At 44.7% G+C, this 26,259-nt stretch overlaps 1 protein-coding gene across 3 annotated transcripts in view; it reads right to left on the bottom strand.

Moving 5' to 3' along the window:
* Positions 1–310: 310 nt before the first annotated feature.
* The window catches only part of mmp28 (matrix metallopeptidase 28), a 99,601-nt gene continuing 73,652 nt past the window's right edge, over positions 311–26,259 (bottom strand). For all 3 annotated transcript variants that reach the window (XM_072243028.1, XM_072243029.1, XM_072243030.1), the window contains 5 exons: positions 23,607–23,828; positions 19,498–19,743; positions 6,252–6,401; positions 3,931–4,098; positions 311–1,050 (listed from right to left, as the gene is read on the bottom strand). In XM_072243028.1, coding sequence (XP_072099129.1) covers positions 647–1,050; positions 3,931–4,098; positions 6,252–6,401; positions 19,498–19,743; positions 23,607–23,828 — 1,190 coding nt within the window. In that variant the 3' untranslated portion in view covers positions 311–646. The remainder of the gene's footprint in view (positions 1,051–3,930; positions 4,099–6,251; positions 6,402–19,497; positions 19,744–23,606; positions 23,829–26,259) is intronic.

The raw sequence follows: 26,259 nt of genomic DNA, 5'->3' as shown, positions 1-26,259 counted from the left end.
TAGCCATACCTGCGTGTGCAGTGTACTGTGTACCTAGAGTGAGTGAGTGTGTGTGTGTGTGTGTGTGTGTACTTTGTTCCCGTCCCTGTTTGCGTAGAGTACTGTGTACCCACTCTGTGTTTGTGTGTGTGTGGTGTACTATGTACAATCCCTGTGTATGCTGTAGTGTAGCCATACCCGCGTGTGTGTAGTGTACTGTGTACCCAGTGTGTGTGTGTGTGTGTGTGTGTGTGTGTGTGTGTGTGTGTGGTATGATCTACACACTCCTTGTGTGTAGATTGTACTGTGTATTCATGTGTGTGTCTCTGTATTTGTTTGTGTTCAACTTTAATTATCATTCAACTATACACGAATACAGCAAAAGGAAACTGCGTTCCTCCGGGGGGGCAAGGTACAAACACAGTACCAACAGTCGTACACAGCACAAGGCACATATAAGACATCAGTAAACATACAGTCACTCAAAAATGATATAAATATAAATTGTGATGTACTGTGTACCTTCTCCATGTGTGTAGGTCGTACACTGTGTGGGTGGTGTACTGTGTCTGATTACACTGGGCTCCCTCTGTGACATGTACCTGCTCCCATTGTCTCCCCAGACAAGCTGAGCTGGGATAGCTTAGGGACTGTACTTTAACTGCAGTTACGTCTGCTGCCGGGTAGAGTTGGTATGGTTAGTGTGCCGGCAGCCTGTCCACACCAGTTCCTGTGCCCACCGCCCCTGACGCAACACCTTCAACCTGCTGTGGTCAAACTTCCAGAAGGTGTCATCCTTGAAGAAATAGGTGCGCTTATCGTTCCAGGTGAAGGCCCCATTAATGCCAACAGGGATCCCGTTCCAGTCACTGAGGGTCCTCGGATAATACTGCTCCACCTGCATCGTTTCTTCACTCAAGACATAGTACTTGTATCCTTTGAAAATCACCAGGTGGCTGAGCGGGGGGTAGTAGAAGGCGGCATCTGGATGTCGAGGCAGCCTCATTGTTTTAACCTTCACCGGGAAGCCCTGGTCCAGCTGGTTGTCCGTGTATCTCCAACACCGGCCCCCTGGATCAACAGAAACAAAAGCCTTAGTCAGCTCCTCCCGCCAGTAAACAGCAGATGGCAATGCGAGGCAAGAGTTCACTTCAACACACAGTGTCATTCTCACTGAACATACCATACAATTGGACCTCAGCTTGACCCAGTCCACAGCTAACCGTGCACGTTTTCCAGGTCTAACCTCAGCAAGCAGTTAATTCCCCTGCTGTCTCTGTGATGAGATCTTTATCAGCATACTACCTCATTCTTATTGCAATAAACACACTCAGATGTCAGACAGCAAACCCTAAGGTCTTCCGCTTTAAGCAATAACTCTGATTCCCTTTCTCTGGTGTTTTAGATTTATTTTTTGGATTTCCAGCATCCGCATTTGTTTTTCAAACTTATACGTAACAATTCCCATAATCACCTTCAGTATGATTTCCAATGTTACTGAAAAACTCTGCTGTGTTTACATATAGACCACGCAGTTTTCTGTAATACTATAACCCTAAACCATGCGACTTAGACTGCAATGTACAACGTGGTCTTTGCCAGCTACTCCACACTGATTGCTCCATACCTCTCACACTCAGCACTGAACTTTCCTTGCATCCTCATTCAACCTTACTTCCAGTAAGGACTTGTCTGTACAAAACTCTTATCTTGCTGGACATCACAGGCAGTAGGAGTTTTACACTGGGGTTTGGGACTTTACCTGCCCCAGGACTGACAGTCCTCACTAAGATCAGTACCTTCCACTGACCTTAATTCATCCAGACTAGAGTATTGGTCCCCTGATTCAATACACTGTAAATGCTTTGGGGTGGAGTGTTGTTTCTGAGGAAACATTTGAGAGACTGGACTAGAGATTGGAAGAGTGAGAGGGGTGCTAAACCTATCACTCTAACCCCCTCTCTCCCCTGCCTCTCCCTATCACATTAACCCCTCTCTCCCCCACCTCTCCCTAACACAGTAACCCCTCACTACCTCTCCCTGTCACTGTAACCCTTCACTGCCTTTCCCCATCACTGTAACCCTTCACTACCTGTCACTGTAACCGTTCTCTAACTCTCCCTCTCACTGTAATCCCCCTTCCCCCACCTCTCCCTATCACAGTAACACTTCTCTCCCCTACCTCTCCCTACGTAACCCATTCACTACCTCTCCCCGTTACTGTAACCCTTCTCTACCTCTCCCCGTCACTCTAACCCTTCTCTCCCTCTCACTGTAACCCTTCTCTACCTCTCCCTCTAACCCTTCTCTACCTCTCCCCGTCACTGTAACCCTTCTCTACCTCTCCCTGTGACTGTAACCCTTCTCTACCTCTCCCTCTCACTCTAACCCTTCTCTACCTCTCCCCGTCACTGTAACCCTTCTCTACCTCTCCCTCTCACTCTAACCCTTCTCTACCTCTCCCTGTCACTGTAACCCTTCTTTACCTCTCCCTGTCACTGTAACCCTTCACTACCTCCCCCCGTCACTGTAACCCTTCTCTACCTCTCCCTGTCACTCTAACCCTTCTCTCCCTCTCCCTGTCACTCTAACCCTTCTCTACCTCTGTCACTGTAACCCTTCTCTACCTCTCCCTCTCACTCTAACCCTTCTCTACCTCTCCCCGTCACTGTAACCCTTCTCTACCTCTCCCTCTCACTCTAACCCTTCTCTACCTCTCCCTGTCACTGTAACCCTTCTCTACCTCTCCCCGTCACTCTAACCCTTCTCTACCTCTCCCTGTCACTGTAACCCTTCTTTACCTCTCCCTGTCACTGTAACCCTTCACTACCTCCCCCCGTCACTGTAACCCTTCTCTACCTCTCCCTGTCACTCTAACCCTTCTCTCCCTCTCCCTGTCACTCTAACCCTTCTCTACCTCTCCCTGTCACTGTAACCCTTCTCTACCTCTCCCTCTCACTCTAACCCTTCTCTACCTCTCCCCGTCACTGTAACCCTTCTCTACCTCTCCCTCTCACTCTAACCCTTCTCTACCTCTCCCTGTCACTGTAACCCTTCTCTACCTCTCCCCGTCACTCTAACCCTTCTCTACCTCTCCCTGTCACTGTAACCCTTCTTTACCTCTCCCTGTCACTGTAACCCTTCTCTACCTCTCCCTCTCACTCTAACCCTTCTCTCCCTCTCCCTGTCACTGTAACTCTTCTCTACCTCTCCCTCTCACTCTAACCCTTCTCTACCTCTCCCCGTCACTGTAACCCTTCTCTACCTCTCCCTGTCACTGTAACCCTTCTTTACCTCTCCCTGTCACTGTAACCCTTCTCTACCTCTCCCTCTCACTCTAACCCTTCTCTCCCTCTCCCTGTCACTGTAACTCTTCTCTACCTCTCCCTCTCACTCTAACCCTTCTCTACCTCTCCCCGTCACTGTAACCCTTCTCTACCTCTCCTTGTCACTGTAACCCCTCTCTACCTCTCCCCGTCACTGTAACCCTTTTCTACCTCTCCCTCTCACTCTAACCCTTCTCTACCTCTCCCTCTCACTCTAACCCTTCTCTACCTCTCCCCGTCACTGTAACCCTTCTCTACATCTTCCTCTCACTCTAACCCTTCTCTACCTCTCCCCGTCACTGTGACCCTTCACTACCTCTCCCCGTCACTGTGACCCTTCTCTACCTCTCCCCCGTCACTGTGACCCTTCTCTACCTCTCCCCGTCACTGTGATCCTTCACTACCTCTCCCCGTCACTGTAACCCTTCTCTACCTCTCCCTGTCACTGTAACCCTTCACTACCTCTTCCCATCACTGTAACCCTTCTGATGTCATTAATAGGGAGAGAAGGCAGGAGGCCTGCTGGATCCTGGCTGTCGGCAACAGGGCACCCATGACCTCTCCCCACACACACAAACCCCCCCCCCCACAAAGAGTTCACCACACTGACTGAAAATCCCGTTACCTCTAAAAAAGTAGAACTTCCCTTCCTTCTCCGACACGGCTGCTGCTTCGATAGCCGGGGGTAGCTCCGGCCAGCTCTTTTGCAGCGACAGGGGTCCTTTGATAGTGCCGTCTCTTGAGATCTTCCAGTAGTCAGCTCCTCGGAATATGTAGATATTTTCTTTTAGATCTGCAGTAGGGGAAGAAACTGCTTTGTCAGGTTACTATACCTCTGGGAAGCTTGAATATCTAATGTTTGCAAAGAGCGAGAGCTAGTAGCATTAGAATAAAGAGTCAGCAATTCAGGATAGAGATAAGGAGACATTCCTTCCACAGGTGATGGTGAATCTTCGAAATTAGCTCTGTCCAAGAGAGCTGCAGAGGTTCATTTGCTGAACATATGTGATACTGGGAGGTTTCGGGATATTACAGCCGTCTAGGGAGATGGTGTAAGAATAGGAGAGTGGAGTAAGATTAACAATGATCTTACTGAAGAGGGGAAGCAGTCACAAAGGGCCAAATGGCCTACTCCATTTCTTTCCTTCCAATAATTTTCGTTTCACATTTGGAAGGTTGGAGAACAGAAGGGGACCATTCATCCCATCAAGTCCATGCCAACTCTGTGCAAGAGTAATTCAGCGAGACCCACTCCCAACAGCTCTACATTGTTATTTATACAGTCTCCCTTGACTGTTTGAGTCCGTCTCCACCCACCCGCTGCCCAGCGGCACTGGCCTTCTGGCTAGTGCTGACCCTTGGGGGTTTGCTGCATAAAACTAGGTCTTCCATTGCAACACAGGCAGCACAGCACAAGTGAAGTGATCTAGAACATCGTTCAGCGCTACATAAATGCAGGTATTTGTATTCCTTTTCTGCTAGTGTCATTGATCCTAGATCCCCTAGTTCCAAAACCCAGCCAGGGAAAATGTCATGTCTTCAGTCACCTTGTCAAAGACTATGCTTGATGTCAGCAGAACAAGCAGCAACCGTAGGGATGGTAACTGAATTAATGTTTCAGGTCTGTAAAACATTCTCTTTGCACAGTTACAGCCTCACCTGTCAAGCGTTTCCAGGATTGCTGTATTACCTAGAATATCTGAGAGAGAGAGCGGGCAGACAGAGATTCTATTGCTACCTCATCCAAAAACAGCACTCCCTCGCACTGTAATACTCAGCTCTAGAGTGGACCTTGACGTCACCTTTGGAGACAAAACCTTGCCAACAGGCATCAGTTTACACAGCACAAACCCCCAGGGGGTAGGGGTGTGCCAGTCTGCTACACATTCTGCCCAGGTTCACCTGAGAAATTTAAAAGCTGCTCACTTTAGCTTTGCTGTGATTTGCCAGGGTAAAGGCTTTGCCCCACCTCCAGCCTTTTCACATGCGTGTTAGGTACCTCCTGAACCTAATGGAGTGGCTACTGAGTGTATGTTCATGGTCTTCTGCTGCGGTAGCCTGTCCAATTCAAGGTTCGACATGCTGAGCACTCAGAGATGCTCTCCTGCACACCACTGTTGTAACATGTGGTTATTTGAGTTACTGTCACCTTCCTGTCAGCTTGAAACAGTCTGGCCATTCTCCCCTGACCTCTCTCACTAACAAGGCGTTTTCACTCACGGAACCATAACTCACCGGATGTTTGTTTTTCGCGCTAACCTTTGTAAACTCAAGAGATTTTTGGATGAAAATCCCAGATCAGGAATTTCTGAGATACACAAAGCACCACATCTGGCAACAACAATCACTGCACAGTCAAAATAATTTAGATCACGTTTCTTGCCCCACTCTGATGTTTAGTCTGAAGAATGTGTGAAGTTCTTGACCATGTCTGTGTGCTTTTATGCATTGCGCTGCTGGCACACGATTGGCTGATTAGATCTTTGCATTATGAGCAGGTGTACGGGTGTACCTAATAAAGTGGCCATTGAGAATATATATATATATATATATATATATATATATATATATATACACACACACACACACACACACATATATACATGTGAGTGCACTTGAGTATATGTGTGCATTAGTGCATGTACGTGGATATCTGTGTGTGAGCATTAATGTATGTATGAATTGTGTGAGTGTATGCATTAGTGTATGTGGGGGAGAACTGCAAAATGGTTTGCTTATTCCAAATTAATTTTGTGCATTGTCCACTGTTGCTGCCTGCCTCCTTTTCTGAATAAATCCAAACTCCTCCAAATACAGAAAACGTGGAATCGGGGTGGGGGAGGGAGTACTTCTGCTGCTACTCAAGGGGACAGTGAAGAAGTCCTGAGAAGCGGTGTGACTGCCAGAGGCGGACGGCGGGCGGGCAGGCGGGAGGTAAAACCCTACCCCTGGTCAGGGTATCGAATTGGGTCCGGCAGTAGGATGGCTGCTGCTGGGCTCCTGTGGGGTCCCTGGCCTCAGCGTGCTCAGCAGGGCTCTGGAAGGAATTCAGCAGTCCTGCCAGCGGCTGCATTCCCGGCTGGTGGAGTGGCTTCCCTGGAAGAGAGAGAGAAGAAAGAGCCAGTGAGGTTCTGGACGCCAGGGGCTTCCCAGCCCATGTACAACTGGAGCAATTTATGTCTCCACAAAACTATGACAAGCCTGTTTAAAGCAAACAACCTGAGAGAAAAATGATGTCATCCAACACTTTAACCCCTGGAGTACCACAGGTATCTTAGAGAATGTATCACACTGCCCATTACTATCCTGGTATGTTCTGACAGTGTAGGGCATATAGCACTAATGCTTTCCTTAATCCTTTGCCACTTCCCTAACAGAGTCTCACAGCCCCTCTAGTCCACGCAGCCATCCAGCACACTAATCCTACACTACCCCTATGCTATCCACCTCACTCCAACACAGATTCTTAATCGTTCACAAGGAGCAATTCACAGGATCCAGTCATCGCATTGCTCTTCACATCCTTGGGATGTGGGAGTTAACTGGAGAATCCAGGCAAAGACAGAGGGTTAGGAGAATGTGCAAACCCTACCCAGAGTCAAGACTGATCCCATGTCTCGAGCATTACCATCCTGTACTCTCGTGCCCGGCCCACTGTGATATTTAGAGGACGTGCCAGGAACAGCCCAAGTTCGTCCGCACGGTCACAGGGAGAACATGCAGCCTCCACACAGACAGCACCCACGCTCAGAATTAACCTGGGTCACTGGAAGTGCGGAGCCGTGCCACCACTCTCACTGCTCTTCTCCAGGTGTGGGCCAGGGTTTGCCCTCCATTCGGGCAGTCCCCAGTGACCCTCCAACAGAGTGCAACATTATCACAGTAAAGGCAAAACCAGGTGCTCGGGTCATGACTGAGACTTGAACCCGTGACTCAGAGGCAGAATGCTCAACACTAAGGCCACCCAAGGAAAAGATTCTGATTAAGCTTGCTATGGCAAAGGTCCACAGGATGGGACGGGACAGCCAGCATGTCCAGTTGAAGAATCATGTGAGCCATTTGGTTGGGGCGGGGAGGTATTGATTTCTGTCCAAAGTGTTTTTGTGGTGCTGAAAGCACAAATTCAGACACACACAATAGTCATAGTGTCCTAGGGAAATGGAGTGAGGGGTGGGAGGGAGAACCCACCCATAGATTTAGGGTCCATATTTCAGAAATGACGTGCTGGCATTGGAGAGGAACCAGAGGACATTTATGAGAATGATCTTGGGAATGAAAGAGTTAATGTCTACGGAGCATTTGATGGCACTGGGCCTGTACTCACTGAAGTTTAGAAGAATTTGGGGGGGGGGGTGGAATTCTCATTGAAACCTACCAAATATTGATGGACCTCAATAGATTGGACATGGAGTGGATGTTTCTAACAGTGGGAGAGTCTAGGACCAGAGGGCACAGCCTCAGAATAGAAGGATGTCCTTTTAGAAAAGAGATGAGGAAGAATTTCTTTTGCCAGAGGGTGGTGAATCTGTGGAATTCATTGCCACATTTGGAAGCCAAGTTACTGGAGAGGTTCGTAATTAGTAATGGTGTCAAACATTACGGAAAGAAGGTAGGAGAATGTGGTTGAGAGGGAAAATACATCAACTATGATCGAATGGCATTGCAGGGTCGATGGGCTAAATGGCCTAATTCTGCTCCTATGTTTTAAGGTCTTAAGGACTCCTTGCCCAAGTCAGATCACATCTACATAATTCTAAAATAGCTCAGCAATGAATTTCCTCCACATGTCACTATTACTTGCCTGAAGTTAGAACTATTAGGGTGCTGGGGACTTTAACACCGACCATAACCCATCAGGCACTCCTGCCCTAGACAACAAGAGCAGATGGACTAGTCATACATAGAGGGTGATGCACTGAAGTTAAAAACATGGGGAGAGAGTGGAAAGAAGACAGGAAGGAATACACACTCAGAAATCGAGGGAGTGTCATGAAAATTAAAGTGCTATAAATATTGAGCACGTCTGGCAGCAGCTGTGAAGAAAGTCCCTCTGAATCAGAATTAATATCACCGGCATATGTTGTGAAATTTGCAGTTCAATGCAATACAGGATGATAGAAAAAAACATGAATTAAATAAGTAGTACACAAGTAGAAATAAAGTAGTGAGGTATTGTTCATGGGTTCAACGTCCATTCAGTAATCGGATGGCGGAGGTGAAGAGACCGTTCCTGAATTGCTGAGTGTGTGCCTTCAGGCTTCTGTACCTCCTCCATGATGGTAGTAATGAGAGCAAGGCAAGACCTGGGTGACGGGGGTCCTTAGCACTTTTTGGAGGCACTGCTTCTTGAAGGTGTCCCTGTGCTTTCAAAGGTTGAGAATTTTACAGAAGAGCTAACAATCATCCCGCATCAGTACCTCACTGACTGAGACCACCACTAGGATTATGCCAAACCATCGGAAAAGGTCGCATACTCTCAAGCAAGGTTGCTAAAACTCTGTGGTTTGGAAGCGTGGGCCGCCTCACTCCCCTCCCCTTCCTGAAAGCCTCATAACTCTGCAACCATCTGTTTTCTCAGGGAAGTTGAGGCTGAAGTTAACAATATATTTTCTAAAACTGCATCTGTGAATCACTGCAACTGATCAATATCGGAAATTAATGTAATAAATTACCTTCAGGACAGACCTTCAGGTGTAGGTAAATGGCAGAACTTGACGGATTCTCAGATCCTTTGTCATATTTAAATTTGCCTACAGGGTAGTCTATTAATTCCGTCTAAATGCTACATTGTCAGAGATTTTCACTGAAGATTCAGCAGGCCGTGAGTTTCTGCATCACTCATGGATTTTCACACCTGAATTACAGTAGCTTCATAATACCAAACAGGAGAGCAACTGTGACAATTGTAAATTTATATAAATATAATCAGCAAAGAGCTGAGTGTAGAGCAATGTTAGGAGAGAGAGAAAAAACAAGAAAAGAATGGTAGAGGGGAAAAAGAGAGGAGGGAGTGAAGAGGGAAAGAGAAAATGGGAGAGAGGAGGGAGAGAAGACAAAGAGGGAAGAAAAAAGGGAGAGAAAGGATGAGGTCATGATGGAGAGAATAAGAGAGGGAAAATCAAGGCAAAGGGAGAGAGCGAGAGAGTGAAAAAGAGAAGGGGAGAGAGAAAGAGAGAGGGGATGGGAGAGGGGGAGAGGGGGAGAGGGGAGGGGGAGACGGGGAGAGGGGGAGATAGATGGGGGGAGGGGGAGAGGGGGAGAGAGATGGAGGAGGGGGGAGAGAGATGGAGGAGGGGGAGGGGAGAGAGGGGGAGAGAGAGATGGGGAGAGAGAGGGAGGGGGAGAGAGATGGAGGAGAGGGAGGGAGGAGAGAGGGGGGAGAGGGAGAGGGGAGGGGGGAGAGATGGAGGAAGGGGAGAGGGGGCAAGGGGGAGGGGGAGGGGGGAGAGAAGGGAAGGAAAAGGAAAGAAAGAGGGGGGAGAGTAAGGGAAAGAAAGTGGGAAGAGGGAGAGCAATAGAGGGGAGAGAGACAGAGAGAGGAGGAAGAGAAAGAGATACTCAAAGACAAAAAGAAAGATTGAGAGATGGAGAGAGAAACCATATACAGAAGTAAAAACATGGAGAGGGAGATGGAAAGGTGAGTGGAAGGAATACAACACCCACAGTTGGAGGGAGTGTCATGACATCAGAAACAAGAATCCACTTGGGCAAAACTGACACACACAAGCAGAGGCACAGAGAGCATAACAGAGTGGACTCACATATAAAGAGAGCAGAACTAACTTTTTGTATAGAGAGAGAGAGAGAGCGCGAGAGAGGAAGGTAAATAATGATTGCAACATTCATACAGGAACAGAAATATAGCAACTGCAAGTGAGAGAAACTGAAAGCCAGTTAGTAAGAGACTGTGTGCAAGGAAGAGAACACGTCCAGTGAGATAAATTGCAATGATTGCCCATCACCTACTGACCCCACACTGAAGAATTTTCAGTGCAGTATCTGTTCGGAACTGTTTATCCGAACTCTTAATGAACCAGTCAGTGTTGTTGTCCCCAGGCCTGTTAGGGTAATGGTGATTGTGCTGTGTTAACAATAACAACCCAATCCCCACAGCACAAGCCAAACCGTAAAAAGCCGACAGGCGCCACTCCAGTCGAGATCCCTCAGCCTCCCAGCAGATTGCATCAGTTATGCCACAAAATGCCACACATTTCTCGTTTGGCTGTTTACAGATTAGCTCTTCCTAATTTACCACCACCAAATGATGAAATTCAGCTTTTTAACCTCTTCGGTTGCCATGAGCTTGCAATATCTTGGTTTCTCTGTTCAATGCCACTCAGACGCTGCAGTGAAAGGAAGGGGAGTAGGCAGTCTAATGGAGAATCAGTGTCTTTCAGTGTGTGCAGGATCGCACAGTGGGACCATGCAACAGTGGAAGTGGGAGTGAAGGGGAACGGTAATGTATCAGAACTCACTGGTGTCATTTGGAACCTGAACCTCTTAACCACTGTTTCTCTCTCAGGTATTCCCTATGTTCACTCCTTTACCAGACTTTTGGTTATGTGATCCATTACCACTTTATACCCCTCACTCTCAATTGTGTTGAACAATATTCCCATGAATTTTCTTGGAGCTTTTTCTTATATCCAAATAGCTATATCAATTGAAGTTGCTATTGCAATTGTATGTCCCTTATGTGGGGCAAACCTTAAGGAAATATAAATAGAAGTTGATAGGTTGGGTTTCTGGATTAAAACAAAAAACCTTGCATTTATATCATTGCCTTTCAAGAGCTCTGGAAATCCCTAAGAGCATGTTTGTTCTCTGTTGTGATCTGGGAAAAGAGATGGCATCGCAAGATCTTGTAATCAATATTACTGAATAAGGTTACATAGAACAGCACAGCACAGTATGTGCCCTTCGGCTCACAATTTTGCGTCATCCCCTAACTTACTCCTCAATCAATCTTACCCTTCCATCCTACACAGCCCGTATTTCTCTCCATTTTTCTTACATCCCTGGCCTATCTAAGTGTCCCTTAAAAGTCCTTAATGTATCAGCCTCTACCACCAACCCTGGTAATGCATTCCAGGCATGTACCACTCTCCCTCTAAAAAAGCCTCTGACACCTCCGATAAACTTTCCTTCACTTATCATAAAATGATGCCCTCTAGTATTAGCCATTGCCACTCTGGGAGGAAGGTGCTGGCTGTCCATTCCATCTACACCTCTTATAATCTTATATCTCTATCAAGTCCCCTTTCATTCTCCTTTGCTCCAAAGAGAAAAAGCCCTAGTGTGCTCAACCTTTCCTCATAAAACATTTCTCAAATCCAGGCAGCATCCTGCTAAATTTCCTCTGCACCCTCTCAAATTCTTCCACACCCTTTCTGAAGAGACTAGAACAGAGCACAATACACCCCAGGTGTGGCCTAATCAGAATTTTGTAAAACTCCAACATGCTCTCATGGCTTTGAGCTCAATCCCTGAACAATGAAAGCCAATTCACCATATATCTTCTTAATCACCCTATCAACTCATGTGGCAACTCTGAAGGATCCATGGACTTGAACCTCAAGATCCCTCTGTTCTTCCACACTGCTAAGCATTCTGAAATTAACCTTGTACTCTGCCTTCAAGTTCGACCTTCCAAGGTGTATCACTTCACACTTTTCTGTTTTGAACTGGTCCTGCCACTTAGCTCATCTCTGCGTTCTGTCAATGTCCCGTTATTCCTTCAACAACCTTCTGCACTATCCACACCACCACCAATCTTCATGTCATCTACAAAATTACAAACCCAGCTTTCCACTTGCTCATCTAAGTCATTTATAAAAATCACAAAGTGCAAGGATACCGGAACAGATCCCTGTGGAACACCACTGGTCACTGACCTCCTGGCAGAATACGCTCCACATATACGCTCACATTCTGCCTTCCAATCCATACAACTGCATTTCCCATGGATCCCATGTGACTTTCTGGACTTTATAGATTAGCCTTCTGGGGAACCTTTACTAAAATCCACATTGACCACTCTACCTTCAGTCATTTGTTTTGTCAATTCCTTGAAAAAGTCAATCAGCCTCGTGAGGTACAACCTGCTCCTCACAAAACCATGCTGACTATTCTTCATAACACTATGCTTCTCCAAATGCGCATAAATCCTGACCCTAAGAATCCTCTCTTTTAGCTTTTCCACCACTGGCGTAAGACTCACAGATCCATAATTCCCAAGATTATCCCCATTACCCTTCTTAAACAAATGAACATTTGCCATCTTCCAATCCTCTGGTACTCCTCCTGTAGCCAGTGAGAATGTAAAGATCATCTTCCATGCCCCAGCAATCTCTTCCCTCTTCCGGTAGAAACCTGAGGTATATCACACTTGGCCTTGGTGACTAATTTATCTCAAAGTTCTTCAACGTTCCAACAGTGCTTCTTTCTTAACCTCAATGTGCTCCAGCACATTAATCTGTTCTACACTGACCTCACATTCATCAAGGTCCTTCTCACAGGTGAACAGTGAAGCAAAGTATTAATTAAGGATGTCTCCTACTTCCTCTGACTGCAGGCACATGTCCCCCCACCCCCACCTTATCCCCGGGTAGGTCTATATTCACTCTGGTCATCCTCCTGTTCTTCACATACTTGTAGAACACCTTGGGGTTTTCCTTATTGCTACTCACCAAGGCCTTCTCATGTCCCTATCTAGCTCTCCTAAGTCCATTCTTAAGCTCCTTCCTGGCACTATCTTATAACTCTCAAGAACCTGGCCTTATTTTTGCTTCCTAAACCTTAAATAAGCATCCTTCTTCCTCTTGACTAAATGTTCCACCTTTTTCCTTCACTCAACCATCTTTTCCTGACCTCAACTGGACAAATTTATCCAGAATCCCATACCAAGTACTCTCTAAACAACCTCCACATTTTCACTGTATATTTCTCTGAGAACATCTCTGCTAATTTACACTTCTAAATTCCTGCCTAATATCCTCATAATTAGGCCTCCACCAATTAAATACTTTCCCATACCCTCTACTCCTATCCTTGTCCAAGCTATGGCAAATGTCAGGGAGTTATGGTCACTATCTCTGAGAGATCTGACACCTGACCAGATTCATTGCCTAGTACTAGATCCAGTATGGCCTTTCCTCGAGTCAGCCCATGTACATACTCTGTCAGGAGCCCTTCCTGGATACACCGAACAAATGTTGCCAATCGATATTAGTGAAGCTGAGAATATCCATGACAACGACCCTGTTATTTTGTTGTACTTCTAATATCTGTCTACTTGTCTGCTCCTCAGTGTCCCTGTTGCTATGGTGGGGATTTTAGAATACTCCAAATACAGTGGTTGCTCCCTTCCTGTTTCTGACTTACACCCACACTGAGTGTAAGTCATTCGTCCATGACATCCTCCCTTTCTGCAGCTGCGATACTCTCCCTGAATAGCAATGCTAGTAATCCCAACCCCCCCTTACCCTTCTACCTCCATTCCAGTCTCTTTTAAAACATCTAAACCCCAGAACATCAAGTACCTAATCCTGCCCTTGTGATAGCTAAATCTCTGTAAGAGCCACATCATCATAATTCCATGCATTTATCATTTTTCTACATACCCTCACTGTTACGTAAGCGTTTTGTTCCTGAGCACTGTGCGTAAGCTGATAACTCTGGAAGTCAGAAATTTCCATTTTCTGTAACTACCTGTACCGTATCGCTGTATATACACTTGCCTTATTTCTTTCACTTCACTGAGGAATCACCTGACCCATAATTACAAATGAAATATATAGTCATTAACGAATATCATAAGACAGTCGGCCATCGAATCTGTTCCATCTTTCTATTATGGCTGATTTATTATCACTCACAACCCCACTGTTATGAAACAATTTATTATTAAACAAATGATGCTAACTTGAAAAATGAATGGGAGAATTTGTGTAAAGTCAGTTTCATAAGGCAGATCACTGGGTACCAAGGGAGCCCCAGTCTTAACCTGAACATTGTAGTTGAGTTCATTGAGAAAGGTAAGTAAGGCTGTGATGTAATGTACCCCAAGCACGGCACTGGGTCACCTCAAATCTGTCCTTATCTCTCCGGAGTCGAATTTGAACACAACCTCGCCCAAGTGCAAGGAGAAAGCCCTACCAGCTGACAGTTAATGCCATGGACTGACTCTCTGCTCCTGTGAAAAATACCTGGCACACAACCAACATTGCTCCCAGCAGTCGAGCATGGGAAATTCAGTACATGGAGATCTGCATCTGAGCATTTCCAAGCAGGGTGTCTCCAGAGGATTCATAACAGATTGCTCAATGAACAAATGAGGGTGTAAAAGAAAAGCCTTACTTTAGCACCCTGTTCCTAATTACTCCATTTTCTTACAGAAGACCTTTGCGTAGACCCTGTGGAGACTGGGACTAGCAGTGGACCTTGTGACCTCACAGCAGCTAGCAGCCTTATCAGGAACCCAGCCTAATCTGCCATCTCACTCAGTAATACAGAAGCAATTTCACTAATCTCCCAGAACTTGGCTGGAATTCCTGAAGAGACAGTAGCCATTCACAATGGCCTATCCAGTTGGTGCCGTCCAGTTTGTTTTTCAAGAAATAATTACTCCACAAATATTGCTGGAAATGTTCCCCTTCGGTGCATATGTGGACCATGTAAGTCAGGGGACTACTTCGCAGTGTCTATTCACCCACAATCGACCCACACACTGGACGTCATGGTCTGCTGTGCTCTGGGTTTCTGATGCTCTCTTGCAAAAATGCCAGTTCCTGGTCAGCTGAAATAATTGTAGATTAAAATTGTAGAGGTTAGTGCTCACTAGTGCAACTGTTTTCATTTCTTATGAAAACAGGACTTAACCCCATCAATGTACAGAGCTGCCTTCAGTACTGCTTTCAAGGACTGGCTTGAGGGTCGGGCTGAGATGAGGCAGGGAGGGCTGAGGAGAAGACATTCTAGCTTTTGCCAGTATGCAGACTGTGCATTGTTTTCCGATGTAATTTTACTACCAGCACTAGCTAAACCCTGCAATAATGGAGATTAGGTTGGGTTTCAAAAGCTCAGCAGTCTAGTGTTATAATCTACATCTCTTGTATTCTTGGTATGCTTTGCTAACTTTATTGTCTAGTAGACCACCATGTCATACCCAATATGCTCTGTGATTTGTTCCTCTGGCAGGAATTTCTTATACCTCTCACACACTGTTCAATTCCTCAGACATAAGAAGGAACCAGAAAAAGTCTGCTTCCACAAACCACAGCAGAAGCCAGATTTACCTGAAGAAATCCTGGGAAGAATGCTCTCTGCCTTTCCAAACTTTTGTGGAGCTCCCACAGAGAGGATGTCATTCCTTGGGTTGTCTACAACTAGGGGGCAGAGTTTCGGGTTTCTGGGTCTCCTATCTAAGATGGCATTGTAGAATGATTTCTCTCAGAGTACTGTGACTGTTTCACAGTGTTGTGGAGCAGTCGTTGAATATATTTAATGCAGATAGATGTCTGAACTGTGGGGGAAGCAAGGCTTATGAAAATCAGGCAAGAAAGTGGATTGACAGAGTGAAAGAGCAGGCTCAGTGGGCCATGTGCCTCACTCCTGGTCCTATTTCCTAGGCCGGAATACTTTTCTAGCAGCACCAACCACGTATCAAAGTTTGAAAAACAGACAGAGAGAATACATTTAGAAGAACCAGATATTAGGTGTCCAACAGAGAAGTCACTTTATACAAGATGTCTTCCAACCCTGCAACATTGAAGGTAATACATTAGGGTTGGAAAGTGCTTTAGAATTCCTTTACTTCTGTGAAAAGTAAATTCAAAATATTGTTTTCAATTAAATTGCAAGGGTGGAACAAATGTATAAGCAAGACCTACTGAAAGACAGTGTAGAACCTACATAGTGAGGTTATTCATCCACAAAGTAACCCCTCTGAACAAAGGAGTTAGTTGCAAAGAGATCAGTTGCAAATCCTGGAGTCAGTAGAACCAACTTAATGCTGAACTTGAAGTGTGTGGTATTGGTAATTAGTAACCAGCTTATTATTGCCAAACCTACCAAAATACAGATCAAAGTTTTTAAGTTTGCATACTATTCAGACAATTCATTTTAGTACAAGTACACTGAAGTTGCACAAAGGGAAACAAAAGCAGAGTGTTATAGTTACAGAGAAAGTGCAAATCAATGAAGTTTTATAATGAAAGATACAAATAAAGTGCTACGGCAATGACAAGGTAGACTGAGAGATCAAGAGCTCACGCTCTGTTCTCGTTGCTACCACCAGGAAGGAAGTACAGAAGCCTGAAGGAACACACTCAATGAATCAGGAACAGCTTCCTCCCCTATGCCATCCAATTTCTGAATGCACACTACCTCACTATTTTTTAATTATAGTTTTGCATAAAATATTTAACTATTATATACACACACACTTAATGTAATTCATATTTTTCTATTATTATGTATTGCACTGTACTGCTGCTACAAAGTTAACAAATTTCACATCATATGCCAGTGATATCGAACCTGATTCTGATTCATCGTTATTGTGTTAAAAGTTCATTCAAGAATCTTATAACAGTGGGATAGAAGCTGCCCTTGAGCATGGTGGTGCGTGTTCTCAAGATTTTGTATCTTGTGCCCGACGGAAGGGAGGAAAAGAGAGAACTCTGTAGTTCCTTGCAGTCACTGTATCACTGTATGATGGTCCAAATGGTTGCCCTCACCTATAAGGATCCTATAGTCATTGAAGACAAGTTACATGGGAATTCTGTTTAAATCAGTTGGAATATGTACAGCAATACAAGTTGGCCAATTCCCTATCCATGTTCATTTGAAATCAGGACAACTTGGGTCAGACTGGCCCAGGTATTATTTACAAATTTATCATTTGTAAGAGTCCTGAGGAAGGGGCTTGGCCCAAAACATCAACAGGTTATTCACTTCCGTTGGCAAATCTGACCTACTGAGTCTCTCCAGCATTTTGTATGTTATTCTGGATTGTCAGCATTGGCAGAATCTCTTGTGATAATCGATTATAAGGTTTGGGTTACCTAAGCTCTTAACTCCTACTATATCTCCATCTCTGTGAAAAGCAGTAACTTTCTAGTGAACAATAATTACAATTCAACTGGACAAGATATCCCTATGTGAGGTAGAAATGTCGCACTTCCAACACTCCAAGTCCAATTGGTAACTCTGCTTCAGGAGTAATAAAAGTTATCAAGGGTTTACCAGTACTTGGTCCTGTGCATTATTTACACTCCTGTGGGTCTCAGAATCCAGTGGGACAGGCCCTTCAACAAGTCCATTGCTGATCTGCTCAACCTTGTCTCCAATTGCTGACCTCCAGCAATGACCAGTGACAAATTAACACTGGATGCAGGTCCACTTCTGCTCTGCAAAATGTAATCTTTGTGAATCTTCAAAGATTACATTATTAATGCAACTTATTCACCTTTCTCCCTCCCTTTTCATTTAACAGGTTTTATTCAAAATCATTTCTCGTTTTCATCCCTTGGATTTGAACACAATGTGTTCATATCTCATTCCTGGGCTTGGTTTTACCACTTTCTCTCCTTCTGGTCTCCAATTACATGAGCTTCACCGTACCCCATGTGACATGGGCATTCTGGGAATATCATGTCTCTCAGCCCTGCTCACCCAAATTCAATCCTGGCCTCCACTACTAACCATGTGCAGTCTGCATTCTGTCCCTATGACCACATGGGTTTACTCAGATGTTCTACCTTCCTCCTGTATGTCAATGTGCTATTAATTGGCTACTGTCGATTAGCCTGTGTCTAGGTAGCCAGTGGGAGGATTGTAGGTATGTGGGAGAAAATAGCTTATGTGTTAGTAGGCTTTTTGTCATTACACCATCTTTTTTTTCTCTTCACTCTCTTATGTAATTTAAGTACTGTATATTGTCTCTACCTATGTACATGCCTAATACATCCGTTGCAAGTTATTCTGTACCCCTCTGTACTTCCGCACATGACAAATCAGCAAGTTGTTTTGTTGAGTCTCCCCTCTCACTGTGAAAGGGCGACAGCTCTCTGTCCCTTTATTAGGAGGAGAGAGAGCAAGTGTTATGTCGAATTGTCAGGTGAATGATTAGTTTTTGTTGTACTGCAGATTATGGTCTTTCTTGGGGGCTTTGCTATTGCATGTTTGGTGGGTGGAGTGCTGATTTTTTTGCTGGAGAAGGTAGGGGATGTGGAGTTGCTTTGCTGCTGCTTATGCATGAGAGGGGGGAGTGGGGGGGGGCTTTGGGGTTCTAACATTTTTACTGTCAGTCATTCTTTCTGACACTCTTCTGTTTGTGAATAACAAGAATTTCCAGATGTCTATTGTATGCATTTCTCTGATATTAAATGGAAATACTGAACTCAACTTGACTTAACATGGAGGTGGGGTGGGGAATGAGATTAATGGGAATGCTCCAGGAGCTGGCATAGGTTTGATGTGGTTTCATTCTATGCCAGAAAGAAATTTAAACTTTTCTTTCCCATTTTCTTGGCATTGTTCCTCTCAATATTTCCTCCAAAGTCATTATGCTACCAACTTGCCAGGCTTGATCTTCTTCCTTTCCCTGTGTTAGTGCAGGGACACTGCTCAGTCTCCTGTGACAATGTCACCCGTCAGTTTGTTGCTCACTGTAAATCATGTCTTTCTGACATACCTTCACTCTCCTTGACATTTTGTGATCACACTGGACCCTTCCACTATGGATCTTTCACCTCTATCCTTAGATGAAAATTTACCTCCTTGCCCCTTGCCTTTAGTAGAGTTTTGCCTTCTTCTTTTACATAAGTCATCAGGATTGGGATAAGCTACTTCCAGTGCAGTTCTTTGGACTTTGATGAGGTCACTATGGCAACCACGGGATCTGGCACATGTGGGGAAGGAAGACGTTGGCGATACGAATGAATGCTTGATTAGTGAGGTGGTGTGCTCCTTGTGCTGTTTATGCTGAGCCTCTGTGTGCACCAAATTAAATCCTCAATCCCATCCTGAATATTCTTCCTCCACTTTGAGTGGTTAGGAGCCAGAGAGCCCTAAATGTTGGTACAGATTCTCCACTTTTTTCAATGTTTTTTAAAAAGCATCCTTGAATCTTAATTATGTAATAAATTGTTTTAACTACAGTGGAAAATAATCTGAATCTAAAGCTTACCATATAGTTTCTGAATGGCCATCTTGTCATCCCAATTTAGGATAAAGTCTCGGCCTAACTTTTTATAAAATGGAGACATCAAGGCATTTTTGACAGGAGAATGTTCCAAGCCCAGTGTATGTCCAATTTCGTGTGCAGTGACAATGAACAGGTTCCTGCCTTTGCCCTGGTTCAGGGACCATCTCTCATCATTGTCAAAGTGGGCTTCTCCTCTTCGGGGGAAGAAAGCGTGGGCCAAGGCTCCACCTGTAACAGGGAAAACAAGCTCAGGACATTTGTGGGATTTCCAGAATCCAAATATAGCCATAAGTAAATGGGGTGAAAAAGTGAGCTCTGTAATACATTGCTTAATGGATTAGTAAATTGTGTGGACCAACACCACAATTGCCTAAATCCCAGGTAGATTACCAAGGCTTTTATCATTAGCACAATGCAATCAGTAGATCCACAGCCAAATGCCACACAACACCACTCACATCACCAAGCTTCAAAGCTAACATTATTTTCCTGATCCTGATTTCTGCCCAAAGTTTCAACTATCAAATAATTTTTTTTTAATGCTGGACATTACCCAGGATTAGTAGTTTCTTCAGAGGTGAATCAATAGTGATTTAGAAAAACAAAATGAAACCTTATATAACCACAAATATGAATCATGGTATTAAGAGTTCAGCAGCCACTGCCACTGTTAGTCTGATATTAATTTGACTTTGAAGGAAGAATGGAACATAAAACCTTGCAGTTTATGGTTCTAAAGTTTTACTTTCTTGCACAGAGATCAGGCTGAAAGATTGTACACAAGGAGATGACAACTGACAGTGACAACTTTCCTCAAAGAGGACCACAACCTTGTCGTGGTTTGGAGGCTTGCGTGCCTCAATGACTTGGAGAGCTATGTTGGGTGGAGTCAGGGCTTGATGCTTTGCCTTCTGGTAGGATTACCCACACCAAATGGGTCAAGGGGTAGAGGACAGGCTAAGAGTAGTCCATTGATCCTCCAGGCTCAGAGGGTTCAGCTCAGGGCTAACAACCCTGACTGGTAAAACAAAGTTGTTGCGGAAACAGCAACGAAGAATCTTTCTACATCTGAGTGTGATGGTATTCCTGAGTCTCCACCCAGGACTTGCATGACTGTTAGTAGTGAAAACAAAAAGGAACCCACTGGTATGATGAAGGAAGCCCTGAACACTGCCAGAGATGGAGGACCTTCATTGCTGCCCTAAACGCCAGTGGTGTAACAGGCAGTAAGTAAGTGACAACATTGTGTTCCTCTCATTGGCCAAAGCAACTTACACAAACAAAACATGCAAGTTTTGTGTATGTGCCTGATTAGAGAGTGTCCAGTTAGAGATTCATCTGTTTAAAGATGTGTCTATTTAACATCCTCTATAGCTGCGGCAGATGACTTGCACACTCTCAAAACAAATCCCCAGCAGAATCTTGACATGAATCATTAACCATCCCTTTGCTTCCACAGATGCTGCCTGATCCACTGAGTTCCTCCAACAGTTTGATTTAGCACAAAAATAGTGAGTATGGTTTGGTGACACTTTATTCCGGTTTTAATGCCTCCCCATCCTTTCCCAGACTTTCAGATGCATAAAGAAGAGCCAGTCAGTATAGGTCAAAATGGCCAGAAGTTGGGAAAGAGCACTTTGGAATACAAGTTGACATCACTTACAGTGAAGATATATAAATCTGTGTGCAATAAAATATTTGGACATTAGAAGTGAAACAAGAAATGAGCCAAGATTGCGATAGAGAGAGATGATGGAAAGGGGCCACCAGATGACAATTATTGCCTTAGATTCGGCCTTTGGTCTGTAATAAATCCTGGAGCACGAACGCAGCAAGGATCAGGAGCAAGCTCCTTCAACTGGAAACCAGCTGTGAGCGTGACTAGCCCCAGACCTTAACTTCTCAACTCACTGGAATTCAAGTCCACAAAATCAGATTTCTGTAAATTGAACAATAGCCAGGTTACTTTGCGAAACCAATAAGCTGGGCCCTTAGGAAGTCCCAACAGCAATTAATGTTTCGTTGAAGCAGTTTTCCTGAGATTAGAAGTGCGACATGGGTGGCTGGGCTTGACAGATGCATGCAAGAACAAAGCTTAGAGCAATTATAGGCGGCCAGCAGACTTAACAAGGACATGAGACTTAGCACCCCGGTTACTCCAGGCACCAGGAGGAGTCGTAAGCCCCTGGGAAACTAGCCAAGATGAACCCGAAGGCAAGTGTTGGCAAATACCGGCGAACAGGGTTATTGGCACATATGGTGAAACACAATGACCCTTCTCCGAGAACATTCATAGTTACGGTTGGAACTAAACACCCAGGATATCTCTTAAAATGAAGGTTAAGTTCTCAGATATCACGCCACCAAAGGGTATGTTGTGTGCTGATTTTTCTCGTGGTTTCCCAGTCACAGTCAGAAAAGCAACTTGGTCTGAGGCATCAGTTTGGAGAGCTGAGCAAAGCCCCTACTTCCACACCAGGCCACAGACAAAGGAGCCAACTAGGAATCTGGCTGTTACTTTGAGACCATGATGGAATCCGACCTCAAAGTCCATCCACCGTGAGAGAGCTCAGTTTTGCTCACCCGGCTGTGGGAAAGATGCCATTTAGCTGGAAAGAGTGCAGTGGAGATTTAGGAGTATGTTGCTGGTACTTGAGGGATTGAGTTATGGAGAGATGTTGAGCAGGTTAGGATGCTTTCTATAGGAGGGTAGGAGAATGAAGGCTGATCTTATAGAAGTGTATAAAATGGGGGGTATAGAAAGGGTGAGTACACTTCCCCAGGGTTGTGGAAACAAGACTAGAGTGCATAGGTTGAAGTGACAGGAGAAAGATTTAATAGGAAGCTGAGGGGCAACTTGTTCACCCAGAAAGTGGTCAGTACATGGAATGAGCTGCCAGAGGAAGCGGTTGAGGTACTATATTGTGGGCGCCACAGTAGTGTGACACTATTACAGCTCCGGCATTCAGGAGTTCAATTCCAACACCGTCTGTAAGGAGCTTGTACCTTCTGGCCATGAATGGGTGCGTTTACTCCGGGTGCTCCGGCTTCCTCTCACAGACCAACGATGTACAAGTTGGTAGGTTAATTGGTCATTTGTAAATTGTCCTGTGATTAGGATAGTGTTAAATAGGTGGGTTGTGGGGTGGTGTGGCTCGTTGGGCCAGAGGACTTGTTCCACGCTGCAACTCTAAATGAATAAATATTACAATATTTAAAAGGCACTTGGATAGTCACATGGATAGGAAATGTTTCGAGAGATATGGGCCAACATGGGCAAATACGACTAGCTTAGTTTGAGATCTTGGTCAGCATGGACCAATTTGATAGAAGGGCCTGTTTCGAAGCCTTATGACTCTATATCTTGTCACCACTTCATTAGGGCTCAGATTTTGACTCTTTATTGAGATGAAGCATTGATGATGGGACTATTTCCTTGAAGAACGAGCTTACAAGTCCTGCAAATTAAAAAAACAACAACCCTGGACCTCTCTGGATTGTTGGTGAGTTAATTTTATTGCTGCACCATCAAAGAATTAGGACGTTAACCCAGTCTGATGTTCACGCTGCACAGCGGAAATAGCCCCAATAGCATCTCTGTGCCTTCAGCTCTGTGTCCTTTTTTAATTCATCCATTTGATTCTTACAGGTTGATAAGAGGGAAGTTTCCAATAGGGCCTCTCTTACTGGCCTCTATGTTAGAAACCTGATAAATTTTTCCCATGTGTCCCAACAAATGGTGCAGGATGGGTTGGGGCAAGCAGAAGGTTCATTAAAATTCATTCCATTACATCTGCCTCAGTCACTAACCCTTCAAATGAAACTGCACCCAACTGTGTGCAAAGGTCATTCCTGTCATCACTCTCATTTTCTATCTCAGGATCCTTAACTAATAGAAACAATCTTCTATTCGACTTTGTATCATCCTAGTGGATCTCCTTTGCACAGTCAGGTGTAATCACATCCTTCATGTAGTGTGGAACCAGAACTGTACACAGTATTCCTACTGTGGCATAACCAATCTATAACTTTGAATCTAGACACAGACTGCATGTTAAATATGAATCTTACGATGAGACAGCAGTCAGCACCTGGTCCATCAAAAGCGTTGCCAATGCCATCATTGTGCTCGCCTTGGTAGAACGCGAGGCGAATGTCCGCGGGGCCGTCCAGCACCTCCTCAAAGGTCAGTGGTGACACGTTGCTCCACAGTTCAAAGGCCGTTTTCACTGCCATCCTCACTCGGTGTTGCTCCAGGTACCGGGGCCAGTTGATGATTCTGTACGTCAGGTTGTGCTTGTACCATTTCTCTCCTGAAGGGAAGGAAGCAGAGCCGGGGACATTTTTAGAGCTTACTCACATCACGCCATTCAACCACGCTGTTCCTTTCCAAACACTTACCGTGCATCAGGATTAGAGACAGACACTGATGCTAGCTCTACATGAGCTCAGGTTGTGAGACTGTGCTTTAAGGCCACAAAGTGCCTCTGTAACCTCGGAAATAAACTGCCAACATATGATCTGCAAGCTCCCACAAACAACAGTGTCAGCAGGACAGGACCCCTTCCAACCATTCCAGCTCACTGAAGGATTAGATCAAGATGTAGGTGGAAGGTCTCCCCAGCTTTTCATTAGAAAAGTGCCATGGAATCTTGTACATTCACCTCTGAGGATGACCTGGCTGTAATTTAGCAACTCATTCCAAACCAGGCATATTCATGCAACGTCCCTTTAGTAATGCATGTCATCTTGACCTTAGATTGTGCATGCTCTGGGCAATTTGCATCTTAGAGCAGGCACCAATGATAGATGTCCATTACCCCTCAGGAAACATACACCAACTTCCATTTATATATCAGCCAGAGCAAAGCAAGACTTGCAACAAATTGCACTGGCACACAGTCAGATGGTCCATTGCCACTGTGGCACAGAGAGACATAAAGACCGAATTAGTACTTTACATAGTTAAGTGCTATTTAAGGCATTTGTTAACAGGGCAAGGAGTACTGAGTTTCTGAGCTGGAATTCTACAGAAGGCTGAAAGTCGGTGAGAGAGTGCAGGGAATTCACAGAAAGACTGCAGTACAACAACGCATCTCTGCTCATCCCATCCAGCTGCTTTACCTGAGACTAACCCGATTGCACTCTGTAACTTACCAGGGTTCCAATGAACATTTGCCAAATATTAACAGTCCTTAATGAGGCTGACAGGGCCTCACAGTGGGGATTTCAAACAGGATCCACCACAATGTTTGTCTTTATAATCAACTGGTGATTTCAATTTTGATAGTCATTTAGATGGAACAGGTGTCAGAATCAGAATATCACCGGCAGATGTTGTGAAATTTGTTGTCTTAGTTATCCCTCAAGTCCCTGTTAAATTTTTACCTTGCACATTAAACCCCTAGTTTTAGACTCGCATGAGAAGACACTACACTAAGCCCCTCGTGATGCTATACGCCTCAAAAAGGTCACCCTCCAGCCCCAATACTCCAGGGTATAAAGTCCTAGCCTATGCAGCCTCTTCTTATAACTGAAGCCCTCCAGTCACATTAATCCCCATAAATCTTTTTGCACGCTCTCTAGTTTTGTGACATCCAACCACCATCCCCCCCTCCCCGCTGCCTTTCAACAAGAGACTGTTTCCTTCTAAGTTTATGGTTTCAAGAACACCAGATATACTCAAAATATTATTTTTATTGATGTGAAAAAACCTGACAATGAAGGTCTGTTTTATTCCACCAGAATATACTTCACAGAAAATACTATCCTCCATCAAGGACTATTTCCAACAGTGACCATTAGCAAGAAGAGTTTCTCATTGAAACTTAGGTCCATAAAAATCATCACAAAGACCCAAATTTCTCTCTTCCATCCAGTAACATAAAAGAGAGGCAGGCTAGCCTGTGGAAGGAAGTATTGGTTGACTGGGCACTGGAATGTTCAGCAATCTCTCTGAGATAATCAGAGGTTCCCTTCTGATATGAGAACCGACAGCCACAGTTGCATTTCTTGGCAAATACAAAAGAACAGTATTCCGTTATTTGCAGTGTTTTAAAGCGTATCCCTCTAGCCAACATTAGCATTAACAAATCATTAAATGTAGACAGAGCTGTGGAGCAGTTCCCATTTGGAACAATCACTGTTCTCTGGAAGATAAGGTCGTCTGAACACTTTTATTGCAGTCCCAGTAAACAATTCGAAGCGTCAGCACAGGAAGTAGTTGCAGGCTTGTATTTCTCCAGATTCCCGTCAGAATTGGAGAGAGTTTGGAATTTGTGTGTGGGTCTTTGCTTGAGCAAAGGTTGTCTTTGCTGAGGACAAGAAATCCAAGAAATCATTACCACTCACACCATTAATGCCGACCATTAGCTCAATGTGCTTGACAAAAAATAAAAGCCTCTTAACTTCTTCCATGGGGAAACATCTTCCCATTTTCCCAATGAATTGGTATAAAAATCCCATTATTAACAAGATCCCAGTGCCCTGCAGTGATGAAACATTAATGCCAGTTTATGGATAGGGATCTGCAGTGGCTGAAGGAATTTCTCAGGGTTTTATGTGAAGATTTCACAGATTTATGTGAAGATCTGAATGAGCAGCAGGCAGAAGCCGCTCAGCTCTTCTGTAATTCAAAAAAGATCTCAGCTAATCTGACCGTAACCTCAACCCTGCTTTGCTATCTTTATTGCCTTTCCCATGTCTTGTGGAAGTTTCAATAAAAAAAGAACACTCTCTTTGTAA

Source organism: Mobula birostris, chromosome 25, assembly GCF_030028105.1.
Source record: "Mobula birostris isolate sMobBir1 chromosome 25, sMobBir1.hap1, whole genome shotgun sequence".
Classification (NCBI taxonomy): Eukaryota; Metazoa; Chordata; class Chondrichthyes; order Myliobatiformes; family Myliobatidae; genus Mobula; species Mobula birostris.
Note: the sequence above shows the minus strand (reverse complement) of the source record. Positions and strands in the feature narration are given on the sequence as shown.